Here is a 13039-nt window from a genome sequence, read left to right as displayed (position 1 = left end):
CCAAGGGTTCACAGCTTTTATAGCTGTTCATAATTGAGCCAGTTTTTGGAAAGCCCAAGCTGCCCTCACGGTTCCGACCTCCTCTGAGGTCCCCCAAGGGGACCTTCTTGGTCTCCAGTGCCCAAAGTCTCACAGAGGCCTGCAGGCTCTGCTGATGAGAAAGGGGCCCCTATTGTTACCCTGCTGGGGTTCAATGCCACTTGGCTCTCACAGAGACACACTTAAAGCCGCACAGCTCCAGGTTTGATGAGGCACAGAAATAACGAGCTCAGTGGGAAGACAATAGTCTCGGAAAAGCCACACGTCTGCAATTCAGGGTGGGCACTTGAGGAACACTCACCTGATAAGTAGCGATCATTTCTCTGTCCAAGGTCCGTGTCACGGAGACGCTACCTGTGTTCTCATTGATTCTGAAAATTCCTTTAGGCTCTTGATCCACTCCCTTTCCAGTGAGCCGGAACTTGGACCCTTCCGGTCTGTCACTATCGACTACCTGGTCAGAGAAACAGAATGACATTTAAGACTCTGGCTGGAAAACACAGAGAAAGCACATTTTCAGTATAACTCAGTGACCAATCCACTAATCACAGGTGCCGGCGGCCAGATAAACTCGACTAAGGCAGCATCACCAAAAATAGCATCATTGCTTAACACCTTTCATCCTGACATGCAAATCTTTGCGGCTTACAGCTGGGGAAACTTTCCAGCATGGTGGGAGGGGGACGGACACGTAGGGATAGATCTAGATGGGAAATCACTCCAGGACATTCAAGATTGGACATTCTTATTGTTACTCTCAAGAAAAAGATATATATATTTTTTTTTTTCTGCAAGCCAGACCAAATAGACAATGGGAAAAAAATGAGTGGGCAGTCCTGTAGTGGGCAGGCATTCACCGAAGTTCTAACTATTTACAAAACTCAGTCATCAGCAATGTCACCTGCACCATTGCTTCTGGGTAGCAGGCCAGATGCTCAGGAAGCATTTTTTTTTTTTAAAGATTTTATTTATTTATTTGACAGAGAGAGACACAGCGAGAGAGGGAACACAAGCGGGAGATGTGGGAGAGGGAGAAGCAGGCTTCCTGCAGAGCAGGGAGCCCGATGCGGGGCTCGATCCCAGGACCCTGGGATCATGACCTGAGCCGAGGGCGGACACTTAACGACAGAGCCACCCAGGCGCCCCTCAACATTTTAACTCTAACAAGTTCAGCAATGACAGCAAGAGGCTCCTAGGTGTTGAATGCAAGAGTGCACGAGAAGGTATTCTCTGTACTTGAGATATTTCTTTTTTTTTAGATTTTATTTATTTATTTGACAGAGAGAGAGAGACAGCGAGAGAGGGAACACAAGCAGGGGGAGCGGGAGAGGGAGAAGCAGGCTCCCCTCGGAGCAGGGAGCCTGATGCGGGGCTCGATCCCAGGACCCTGGGACCATGACCTGAGCTGAAGGCAGACGCTTAACGACTGAGCCATGCAGGCACCTCTAAAAAGGATTTTATTTATTTATTTGTGGGAGTGAGGGAGGGAGAGCACCAGCACATGTGCGAGTGGGGGGAGGGACAGAGGGCGAGGGAGAGAGAATATTTTTTATTTTATTTATTTATTTGAGAGAGAGCGAGAGAACGCAAGCGGGGGGGCAGGGAGGGGCAGAGGGAGAGGGAGAAGCAGGCTCCCCGCTGAGCAGGGAGCCGGATGCAGGGCTCGATCGCAGGATCCTGGGATTGTGACCTGAGCCGAAGGCAGCCGCTTAACGACTGAGCCACCAGGCGCCCCGCTCAGGAAGCATCTTACACACACTTACACACCTAGAAAACCCTCGCACCAGTGCTGGTGGTGTTAGGGGACATTATCATTTGTACTTCATGGATGAAGCCACGGTCAGAGCTGCTAAAGAGATGAGGACGGGATTCAGAACCCACCTCCCGTTTCTATAGGGACATTGCTATGCAACGTTGACACTTCTGAATTTAAGATAATTCCCTACAGGTTGTCCGGCTTGCTTTGACATTTGAAGAGAATTCAGGTGATAAGATGCAGGAAGATGGTTCTGGCAGAGGGAACAGCACAGACACAGGCAGTGGCCGGCGAGGGGGAGGCTACACGACTCCAGAAACGGGGAGTCATTAGCATGGTTTGAGAGAGGTTGAGGGGTAATTAGGAGACAAACTATGTTTGTTGTTTTTTTTTAATAGTGTTTGAAGATTCCCAGCTAAAGAGAGAACCATTATTTGCGTGAAGTGGTTCTTGAGTTTGTCCAAGGATTCGTGTATATTTAACGTCACTTTATCATCAATATGTGAACATGAATTCGATGGTAACAATTTTTTTTCCCCCGCCCCCCCATGGTAACAATTTAAAGGTCACCTGACCACAGTAGATATTCAGGACAGACAGCAAAATGAAAGCTGATACTGATCCAGCTGTAACCAATTTACAAATGACCAGGCACCTATTGGAACACTGTCACCCGTGCCTGAGGGTTTTGGGGGACAGGACAGGAAATGCGCCTTCTGGTGGGATCAGTCTCTCCCAGACCCCATTGCTGTGGCGGCCATGCCTGCAATTCCGATGTCTGCCACCAGGTGGCAGTGGAGCCTAAGGCAGCATGACCCTCATGCCCAGTTGACAGACCTGGCACAGTTCCACAGAGCTGACACAGTTCCATAGAGCAGTGCTGTTGTTGTTTTTTTTTCTGATTTAAAATTTTACTTAAATACATTGAGGGTTTTGATTAAACACCAATTATCTCTGCATTTTTTTTTTAAAGATTTTATTTATTTATTTGAGAGAGAGAGAATGAGAGAGAGCACATGAGAGGGGGGAGGGTCAGAGGGAGAAGCAGACTCCCTGCCGAGCAGGGAGCCTGATGCGGGACTCGATCCAGGGACTCCAGGATCATGACCTGAGCCGAAGGCAGTCGCTTAACCAACTGAGCTACCCAGGTGCCCCTCTGTTTGCATTTTTAAGATTAACATAAAATATCATCTAAAGCAAGACTAAAAATAAGGCATGTGGTATCTTCTGATGAAAAGAGTTTTTTGGGCGCCTGGGTGGCTCAGTCGTTAAGCGTCTGCCTTCGGCTCAGGTCATGATCCTGGGGTCCTGGGATCGAGTCCCACATCGGGCTCCCTGCTCAGCGGGAAGCCTGCCTCTCCCTCTCCCACTCCCCCTGCTTGTGTTCCTGCTCTAGCTATCTCTCTCTCTGTCAAATAAATAAATAAAATCTTTAAAAAAAAAAAAAAGAAAAGAGTTTTTTAATCACTGCTTGACTTGATTTAATCCAACTGACATTCTCCCCATGACCCACTCCCTCCTGCTGGGGAGCTCCACGGGGTCAACAGCCTCAGCATACTGGGATCACCCAGGGATCCCACTGCCTGGCATACAGCTGGAACCAGTTCCAATATCTATTTACTTTAGGACACCACTGTTCAGACAAGCATAGGCTCTCATCCTGGCTTGGCCAGTGGGCAGTTCTGGAACCTGGAACATGGTTCTTTGCCTACTTGGCTCTCCATTTCCTCATCTGTAAAAATGAGGAAAACACCGCTCACGTCCCAGGGTTGCTGAGGGTTTAATGAGATAGTGTGTGCAAAGTGCACTTCTTGGCTCACAGAAGGTACTCAATGAATTGTAGCTAACGATCACCATACTGAGGGTAATAATCACAGCAAAATCACACCGACACACCTTCGTTGTCATTGGGTAAGACGGAGACTTCCAGGCATAAAAAGAGCATGTTAACTATAGTATTAAAAAAGAATCCCTTTCTTTTATTTATTTATTTATTTATTTGGGAGAGAGAGAATGAGAGAGAGAGAGCACGAGAGGGAAGAGGGTCAGAGCGAGAAGCAGACTCCCTGCTGAGCAGGGAGCCCGATGTGGGACTCGATCCCAGGACTCGAGGATCATGACCTGAGCCGAAGGCAGTCGCTTAACCAACTGAGCCACTCAGGCACCCAAAAAAGAATCCGTTTGTAAGAGAACAAATTTCCTTTCAAAACACAAGACTTACAAACATCTCTGGTTTGAGACGAGAAGTGCTCTGGAAACAGGCTTACTGTGGGAAGGGGCCACTGATCAAAATCTGCCTTCTTTGTCACCTCCCTGTTTACTCTCCCTTCCTCCCCCCTTTTACCACTTCAATGTGGATTAAAACCTCTTCCTCTTGCTCCCTTGAGCACACTTAAGGTAGGCAGGTCCTATCCAAAGGCCGTATTAAGTCAGGAGACAGTGTGACGGGAAATGAACATGGGCAATCTACACGAGCTGTGGTGCTCCCAGGAGTGGACTTCTGACCCCATCTGTGTACCGGACACAGCTCACTGGTGAAGCCCTGCCAGGGGAGATCTTCTGTGCTCTGATCTCCTTTCTGGACGCTGCCCTGCTCAGAAAGGGCTGGGAGTACAGCCTCCCAGACTTTCTAGAAGGCACACAGTCAGAGATGGTCCTGAAGGCCCTCTTGGGGCAAATATGGCCACCCTCCCATTTCTGTTTGCCCCTTAGCACTGAGTTCTGGACACAGAAATCCCCCCGGAACCACCTTTCCTCCTGCCATCAAGGTCAGTTCTGGGTCATTTCCTTGCTCTCAGACAGCTTGAGCCACCTGACCCCACAGAAGCAGGGTCTTGGCTGCTGGATTTAAATGACTTCTTCGCAGAGAAGAAGGAAGTCCTGCTGTGATCACCTCTGCTTTGTGCTGCATGACTCCCCTCTCTCTCAATATTTCTGTTTTTAGAGGCTTGGCTTTTGACAGATCTACTGAATCTGCCTCCCGGTCCTCAGAACCATGTCCACTTTGAAGGCGCGCCCACAGCCACACCAAGTATGGCACCCCCAGACTAATGAGCATTATGGGGCCACCAGCCCAGGGACGTGTCTCAAGATGTGGTTCCCTGGACCAGCATGGGCATCACCTTGTTAGAAATGCAAATTCCCAGGCCTCACCCAGAGCTCCCGAATCAGGAACCCTGGGGATGGGGCTTGGTGACGTGGGCTTTGACAAGTGCCCTGATAATTGCAACGTACGCCAGTTTGAGGACTACTGAGACAGATTTCAGCACCATCCATACCCATTATAACTGGTGCTGGTTTCCACTGCTACCATTTGGAGCATTATGCTGACAAAAGGCTGGGTCTGTTTGCTACTCCTCTCTAGACCTATTTTAAACATATGACATTATTAGGAACTCTAATTTAAAAACCTGTTTTCTAGGGCGCCTGGGTGGCTCAGTTGGTTGAGCGACTGCCTTCGGCTCAGGTCATGATCCTGGAGTCCCGGGATCGAGTCCCGCATCGGGCTCCCTGCTCGGCAGGGAGTCTGCTTCTCCCTCTGACCCTCCCCCCTCTCATGTGCTCTCTCTCTCTCTCTCTCATTCTCTCTCTCAAATAAATAAAATCTTTAAAAAAAAAACAAAAACAAAAACAAAAAACCTGTTTTCTAGAATGTCAGTAAAGCAGAGTTGCTACTTCCCCAAGACTGACATCTCCAACTGCATCCAAATACCCTACGGTTTGGAGAAACCTTGGAGGGGAGAGCATGCGGGTGGGGGTTGCGTTCCAGGGAAAAGCCAGGAGTCCTGGCTCGGTTGAGATTTAGGAATCACCCACCATATCTCCGGCTTCTGGGTCCCCAGCTGGGACTCCAGAGGGTCCAGTTTTGCCCAGCCCACTCCAGCCTCACTGATCTGGGGAGAGAGCAGGTGTGCAATGGCCACAAACCCAAGGAGGCCTTGAGCCACACATCGGAGCTATCCCACGCTAGTCAAGAGGGTTTGCGGACAAGCTTTATTACACTATGCTCCTCTCGGGAAAACTACCCTGTGCTACTCCAGGGCTGTGGCCCCAGGGGGGTAGTCCTTTTGTAGTTGTTTAATGTGATGGGATTTAAGAAATCCAGGGCACTCCTTCTGGTCAGAACAAATCCTGCTGTGAGTCTCCGCTCCTGTAGCAGCTGTTAACACCCATTATCCCACATAGCAGGGCTTCACAATTAGCTGGTCTCTCCTATTGGACTTTGTAATTCAACACTTCTTTTCACAGTGGGATTTTTTTTTTTTTTTTTTTTTTTTGCCTTCCTTACTTATCCTCTGAGTTTGAATGGAAAAAACAAAAAACAAAAGACATAGCTAATGATGAGAGAGAAAGAACTCTGGCCCTGGGTGCCAACAGCCTTAAAGGCATGTGAATAGCACACAGGCATCTTGCTATGTACCTGGGTAAAGTGACTTCCCAGGTAGCCATGGGGCGGCCAGCATACCGGCTATTGGGGTGGCACGGCCCCGCTGCGACCAGAGTCCTCTGCACCCACGGAGGGACAAGAAATACTGAGGCAGGGATTGCTTGATCTGAATTGCAGAGGACAGTCCTGCTGCATATTTCTTAGACTAGCACATTATGGGCAAACCAAGGCCCTCCTCTGAATCCCCTACGTCCTGCTCCCACCTCTGTCTTCTGGTTGTGTATAGTTTTAAGGGATTCTTCCATGAATTTATACACATACGCACTCATAGAACATACAGCAGTTTTGAATGTTTTTACACGAGTAGGATCATTCTGTATAAATTTTTCTACAAATTTTTTTTTCTATTCAATGTGGCTGGGATACATTAAAAAAGTTTACATATAAACTTTTTGGGGGAATAATTTTACATTTACAGAAATGTCGCAAAGGTAGTGCAGATTTCCCATTTACCTTTCATCTAACTTCCCCAAATGTTAACATCTTACATACCGTGCTCACAACTGCGTGATACATGACTATGAACTAACCAAGATCTAGATTTTATGTATTCAAGTTTCTCTAGTTTTCCCACTTCTTTTTTCTGATCCGAAATCCAGTCCAGGACCCCACATGGCCTTTAGTCAATGTGGTTTTTAATTGTTCATTCTGGTGTCTCTGTGTGGTTCAGAATTTTCCTTCATTGTACTGACATTGGTTTTCCCCCCATGGAAGATGTATTCCATATATAAACATGACACAGTCATCTAGCTTTGTATACCATGTTTGCTGAAGAGTTCTGGCCCTGACTTCTTGTGTGTATACTTGAACTCAGATCTCCACTAGAGACTTTTGCCTGTTTTGTTCTAAGGGCCTAGAATGGTACATAGTGCAATAAATATTTGCATACCGAGTAAGTAAATCGATGTGATAATCACCTCCTCACTGGCCTGCAAGTTTCTGATTTCTTTTTTCTCATCTCCTGTTCTAATTGCAACCAGAATGGCCATTCTAGAATAGAAACACAAATCTCACCATGACAGTTCCCAGGCTAGAATTCATGATGGTTCTGTACTGCTCCCAGGGTCAATTCTCAGGGGCCCTCCTGATGGGTCTGCACCTGATTCTACAATTCTAACTTTGGCCACAGCCAACCACAGACCTTTTGAACTTTGTTCACTTTCTTTGGACCTAGGGCAGCTGGACTTCCGTCCCCCAGCCTGTCTTTCTGGACTCAGCACCAGGATTGCCCACTTACTGAAGCTTCTCTTGAGCTCCTCCGCCCTGCTCCATGAGGAATGAACCTCATCCTCGGAGCTTAGCCCTGCTCACCAGCGAGGTCTATTAGAGCAGAGAGAGCAGATGGCCTCTTTGTTGTTGGTGGTGATTATCCCTTGGGCTATTTATTTCTTATTCTCTTTAAAATTTCCTGGGTCTGGGGGCGCCTGGGTGGCTCAGTCGTTAAGCGTCTGCCTTCGGCTCAGGTCATGATCGCAGAGTCCTGGGATCGAGCCCCACATCGGGCTCTCTGCTCGGCGGGAAGCCTGCTTCTCCCTCTCCCACTCCCCCTGCTGTGTTCCCTCTCTAGCTGTGTCTCTGTCAAATAAATAAATAAAATCCTTAAAATAAAATAAAATAAAATAAAATTTCCTGGGTCTGGAACACAGAAGATACTTGATGAAAGCTTTGAGTAAAGAAGTATGACTTTATTTGCAGGTTTTTATATGATCACAAAATGCTCATAAACCCAAACTCACATTTTAAAAATAAGGTCTTTTGTCCTAACCTTTAAAAAAAAATTGTGCAACATCAAAACCTTTTCATTTCTCTTTTTACCTGTGCAACATCAAAACCTTTTCATTTCTCTTTTTACAAATCCCTAAAGTTAACTTCCTAGGCAGTGGTAATACCTAGGAGTCAGGAAGGGACTTAGAGCCCTCCCTGTCCTAATAATCTGCAAAGGTCCCCTTGTGTGGAGACCCCTTGTCTAAGGAGACATTGTGCTTGACGGCAAAGAAGCTCCAAGACAAATACCCTGGAACTTCTTCCCAGTCACAGCCAACTAAAGTGATGCCTCTAATTCTTCTCTATTTAGAAAATCAGGAGACATTTCTTTTCAAAAGATAGAAGACTATATGCACACGTGTGTGTGCGCACGCACGCACACACACACACAATATGATCAAAAGGATGAACAACTGAAAAATAATTCACTCCCTCCCCCGCAAATCACCAAAGGGAATAAGTCACATGTGAACAGTACAGCTCTTTGGAGGATGGAGGTTGGGGTATATTTTTCCTTCACCCTTAGAATATTTTTGGTAATCACTTTTTTAAATACGTAAGAGGAATTACTAGAGCTTGACGTACATGGTAATTTTGAAGATGTTGTCTCTTCCATGTTAAATAGGAAAAAAAAAAACCCACTTACTGCCTTCTATAGTTACTAGAAGGCATTTGTTTTAACATTAGATTGGTTCCCTAAGGTGATCTGTAAGCACTAATTAATTCCCAGCTGTGGTTTGGTCCTTGACATGCCCTTGAACTTGGCTGTTCAGCGGTCTGGGCAGCTGTTAGATCTGTGCCCTTTCCTCCCGCTCGTGCTGCTCAACTACTTTCAGCCACTAGGTCATAAATTAAGGAGGAGAACTAGGGAAAACCCAGGGCCGAGAGTCCCAATCTCCTGGTGCAGAAACACTGAACCAACACCCTGGCAATCCACCAAAGGTGGATGATAGGCACAGACCCACCATAGACTCTTGTGGTTCTCATCCTAGCTAGGGCTGGCTGTGTCCACCATCATGTTCGAAGGGTTCCCATTGTGCCATGGAGGTCACTAAGGTTAAGGGCAAGGTGGTGTCCTTGGGAAGGAAGACAAGATGAGGGGATGTCTGAATCCACTATCCTTACTCTTCATCTCTTAGCACTATCATCACACCAGCTTTGTTTCTCTTCTTTTATAACAAAGACATTTAAGATTATGCCTAAGTATGGCTTATGCTGAGTTCCATAGCATTCAGTGTTAATTTGTGGACAATTTTGTGGCATTATTTTCTGATAGTTTTTACTTTTGGGCTATTTTCTCTAGGCTGTAGAATTTTTTAATGAGACTATTTCTTAATTTATAAGTATTTACAGTATTTTAATTATTTATTTCCAACTTATATAATAATGTGGCTTATGAAATTTCTACTTTTGAGGTTTTAAAAAAATTTTATCAGTGGCCACGGGTGATATCACCTTTACTAAATGAGCCAATGACACATGGAAAGAGTGAGTATTCTATAGCATTATTGAGAGCCGAGATGTGGAAGCAACGCAAGTGTCCAACAAACGATGAATGGATAAACCAAAGGTGGCATATCCATAAAACGGATTATTACTCAGTCTTAAAAAAGAAGGGAATTCTGACACATGCTACAATATGGAAGAAACTTGAGGACACTATGCTAAGTGAAATAAACCAGTCACAAAGAGACAATTGTTGTATGACTCCGCATATATAAATTTGTCATTGGCAGAGTGCTGTTCTCACCACAAGAACACAGTTTATGTTTGTTAATAATATATACCAAACTTATAGCACCATTCACTTAGCCTCATGGTTAGTTTCTCTCTCATGACTTTAGAAAAGGTGTTTCCTTCCTCTAACACACAGTCTCCCTCCACCTCCTTTTCTTCCATTCAAAGCATTTATTGACCATTTATGAGTCCCAGAGTCCTTGCCATCCCCAGTGGCTCACACTTCTATGCATTCCCTGAAGTCTAGATTATGCAACATCACACATGTGCTGGAAGATGCTACAGCAGATCAGAGAAAGAGGGTCATTTTTGGATTATTCAGTCATTATGCTTTCCTTGTCAGGACCCAAAGTCCATTCATTGGCCATCAGTATCACACTTTTTCGTACTTTATTGTCCAAGAGAATGAGCTAAACATTTTCTTTGACCTTAACTCTTGTTGTTCTACTGAAAATCAAGATGGTCCCTGAAATCTCTGGTAAAAACTCTAGACTTTTATACCTGCAGTCTATTCTATTTAGGGATGACTTATGATAGTAGGGAGTAGTCACTGAGGCTGTGCTTTTCTGGCTCCTCTCCTTCTGGGCACACAGTAGGACTGTATTTCCCCAGCCACTTGAAGTTGATTGTGGTCATATGACTTGTTTTGGCCAATGAAGTGTGAGTGAAAGTGACATGTGTCACTTCAGCTATTTCTGAGCAAAAGCTCTAAGAGCTGTGGTGTGCTTATCCATGTTCTTTTCTGACTTCTCCATGTGACCAGCAATTTTCCAAATAGTGGTGACTTCATCCACCTAGATCCCAAGGAAAGAATGATGGTGAGGAGGAGCAGAGCCTCCACCTAACCCTCAATGGACATAGAGCTTAATTAAACCTCTGTTAGTTTGATCAACTGAAATTTGGGATTGCTTATCACTACAGCAGAGCCTAACCTATCCCGATTAATGTGTTTAGGAGAACAGGGTTGGAAGATAGGTAAAGAGGTGTCTGCATCCCAGCTCAGAGCTCATGAGCAATGGGAACTTTTGTAAGCAATGTGGCCTCTCTTAGCCCCACTCCCATCCTCTGCAAAATGGGGGAAATAATGCCCATCCTAAAAGAAATATGGTGAGTAAATGATCTGGGAGATATGCAATGCTTAAATACATAAAATATTCAATAATGCAATTGTTCTTTTTATAACTATTAAATGATGATAATGATGATGAGGAGGAGGAGGAGGAGAATGACAGAGCTACTTTTTATTGAACACGAACTCTTTGCCACACTTATTCTAAACATTTTACATACAATAGTTCTATTTAACCCTTACAATAGCTCTATGGAATAGGTACTGATATTAATCTTTACAGAGGAATAAACTGAGTCCCACACACCTTGGCAAAGTCAGCTAGGGAACAACTTTGGATTTGAATCCAAGTATCCAGAGCCCATGGTTTTAAGCCAGACTCCATATGGCCAACTAATCAATGTATGCTGGGTTGAGTGGAAACAGCCCAGAAGTAGAATCAACAAAGCTTCAGAGCCTGGCGCTGTTGACAGTGCTCCAGTCTGGCCTCCTGGTGACATGCCCACCCCATGAAGGCTGAGAGCAGAGATGTTCATTTCAGGCCTTATGCCAGTGGCAGAGCCAAGATGAGGAACTTTCAAGTCTCCATTCTCAGATTTATATGTATCCAGCGGGTCACCCATTCTCCCCATACATCAAATTCCTGGCAGGAATATCTTTACCTTCTCATACCCTCTTAGCTTTGTCATAGTAATGGCATAATTTGGAGGTTTCTGCATGCATTCTGCCATCTAAAAGGATAATAAATTAATCATGCCCTTGGCACTGTTGAAATATACACACTTAATCTCTTACCAACTTTCCTTCCTCGCCATTGCTCTGCTCCTCTCCCTTCCATCAGTTCAGAGTTTTACAGTTCCCAAAGAAATATCAAACCAAATATTTATGCACTCATCTGAACCACAGTTCAGAGAAAGCAATGTAACAAAATCAGCATTATGAACCTGGAGCTATTCCCATTTGGAAGTAAAAAACACGAACAATTTGAACAATTTCTCCCTGGAAATGCATGTTGGCTGCCATTTTGCTGAGAGTTTCAACACTTATTCTTATTATTCTTATAATTCAGGACAAATTTTAATGTTAAGTCTGTTGCTTGGAAACACAAGCAGTGTCAAACATAAATAAAATTTCAATCATTTTCAACTTAAAGCCTGATACTCTATTCTGCCTTGCATGTACCTTGGTTAGAAGGACCTGTGCATGGCTTCAAAGTTCCTCATTCCCTGAAGCAGCTACTATCTCTCACAATCGGGTCATACATGATTAAAATCTTTCAAAAGCCCTCATGCCATCACTTTCAGAGAAAACTCAGGCTCCTTTAGTCATGCATTCAACACTCTTTACAACCCACCCCCTGCCTCTGTTTTCAGCCTCATCTGTTGCTATGTTTACACACATCCTCCCATCCTGTTTTGCTGCCATTTCCCCCAAAGTGCCTTGATTGGGCCTACCCCTGTTTCAGCCCTGGGGTTACCCTCTCCTGAACCATAGGCTCCTAGCCAAAACCTGAGCCTGGCCAATCAGATCATCTCTTTGGGAAGCCTAGTATTGGGACAGGGTGAGACTGAGTCAGTTAGTTAAGTAAGGGCTACGGACTCTGAAAGTCTTATCAGTGTAAAAGCCTAATGTACCATTTTGGGGAGACCCTTTCAGGCCATAAGTGTGGATCTTGACAAAGAAAATAGTCTACTTGGAAAACAGAAAGAGAGAGAGCAATGAATACTTGTGTGTATACGAGGCCCTGTACATGGTGAATTATCCTCTCCAGTATTAATTAATCTTATGCCTCACACTTGGCCTTTAAATTATACTTTTCTACCAAAATATCACAGTCCCTTTTCCCAATGGTGTCTGGTAAATGGCTTTAATTCACCAGGATATTACCAGGTATAGCTGTATAGCTCATTCCTTCACTGTCCCTCAGTTCTCGAATTACATTCATCTATTCAGTGAGGACTTCCATGCCCACCTTATTAAAAAAAAAAATAGTGGCTTTCCTTCCAACATCATTCTCTATGTCCATTGCCCTCTTTTGTTTTTCTTCACAGAACCCATCATCACCTGACATAGTTATCCGTTTATTATCTCTATTTACCATTAACATACATGCTTCATGTTATCAGGGACTTTTGTTTTGTTCATGGCTGTGAACAGTGCATGGTGCACAGGAGACAATTAACTATTTTGTAATAAATAAAGAGGCTATATAAAGAGAAGCTGAAAT

The 13039-nt window shown here is 44.8% G+C and overlaps 1 protein-coding gene across 1 annotated transcript in view; it reads right to left on the bottom strand.

The window, feature by feature from the left end:
• CDH13 (cadherin 13) overlaps positions 1–13039 on the bottom strand; it is a 1026047-nt gene that overhangs the window by 492201 nt on the left and 520807 nt on the right. The window contains exon 11 of the mRNA XM_044921967.1: positions 341–493. Within this exon, the coding sequence (XP_044777902.1) occupies positions 341–493 (153 nt within the window). The remainder of the gene's footprint in view (positions 1–340; positions 494–13039) is intronic.

Source organism: Neomonachus schauinslandi, chromosome 16 (assembly GCF_002201575.2).
Source record: "Neomonachus schauinslandi chromosome 16, ASM220157v2, whole genome shotgun sequence".
In the NCBI taxonomy this organism is placed as follows: Eukaryota; Metazoa; Chordata; class Mammalia; order Carnivora; family Phocidae; genus Neomonachus; species Neomonachus schauinslandi.
Note: the sequence above shows the minus strand (reverse complement) of the source record. Positions and strands in the feature narration are given on the sequence as shown.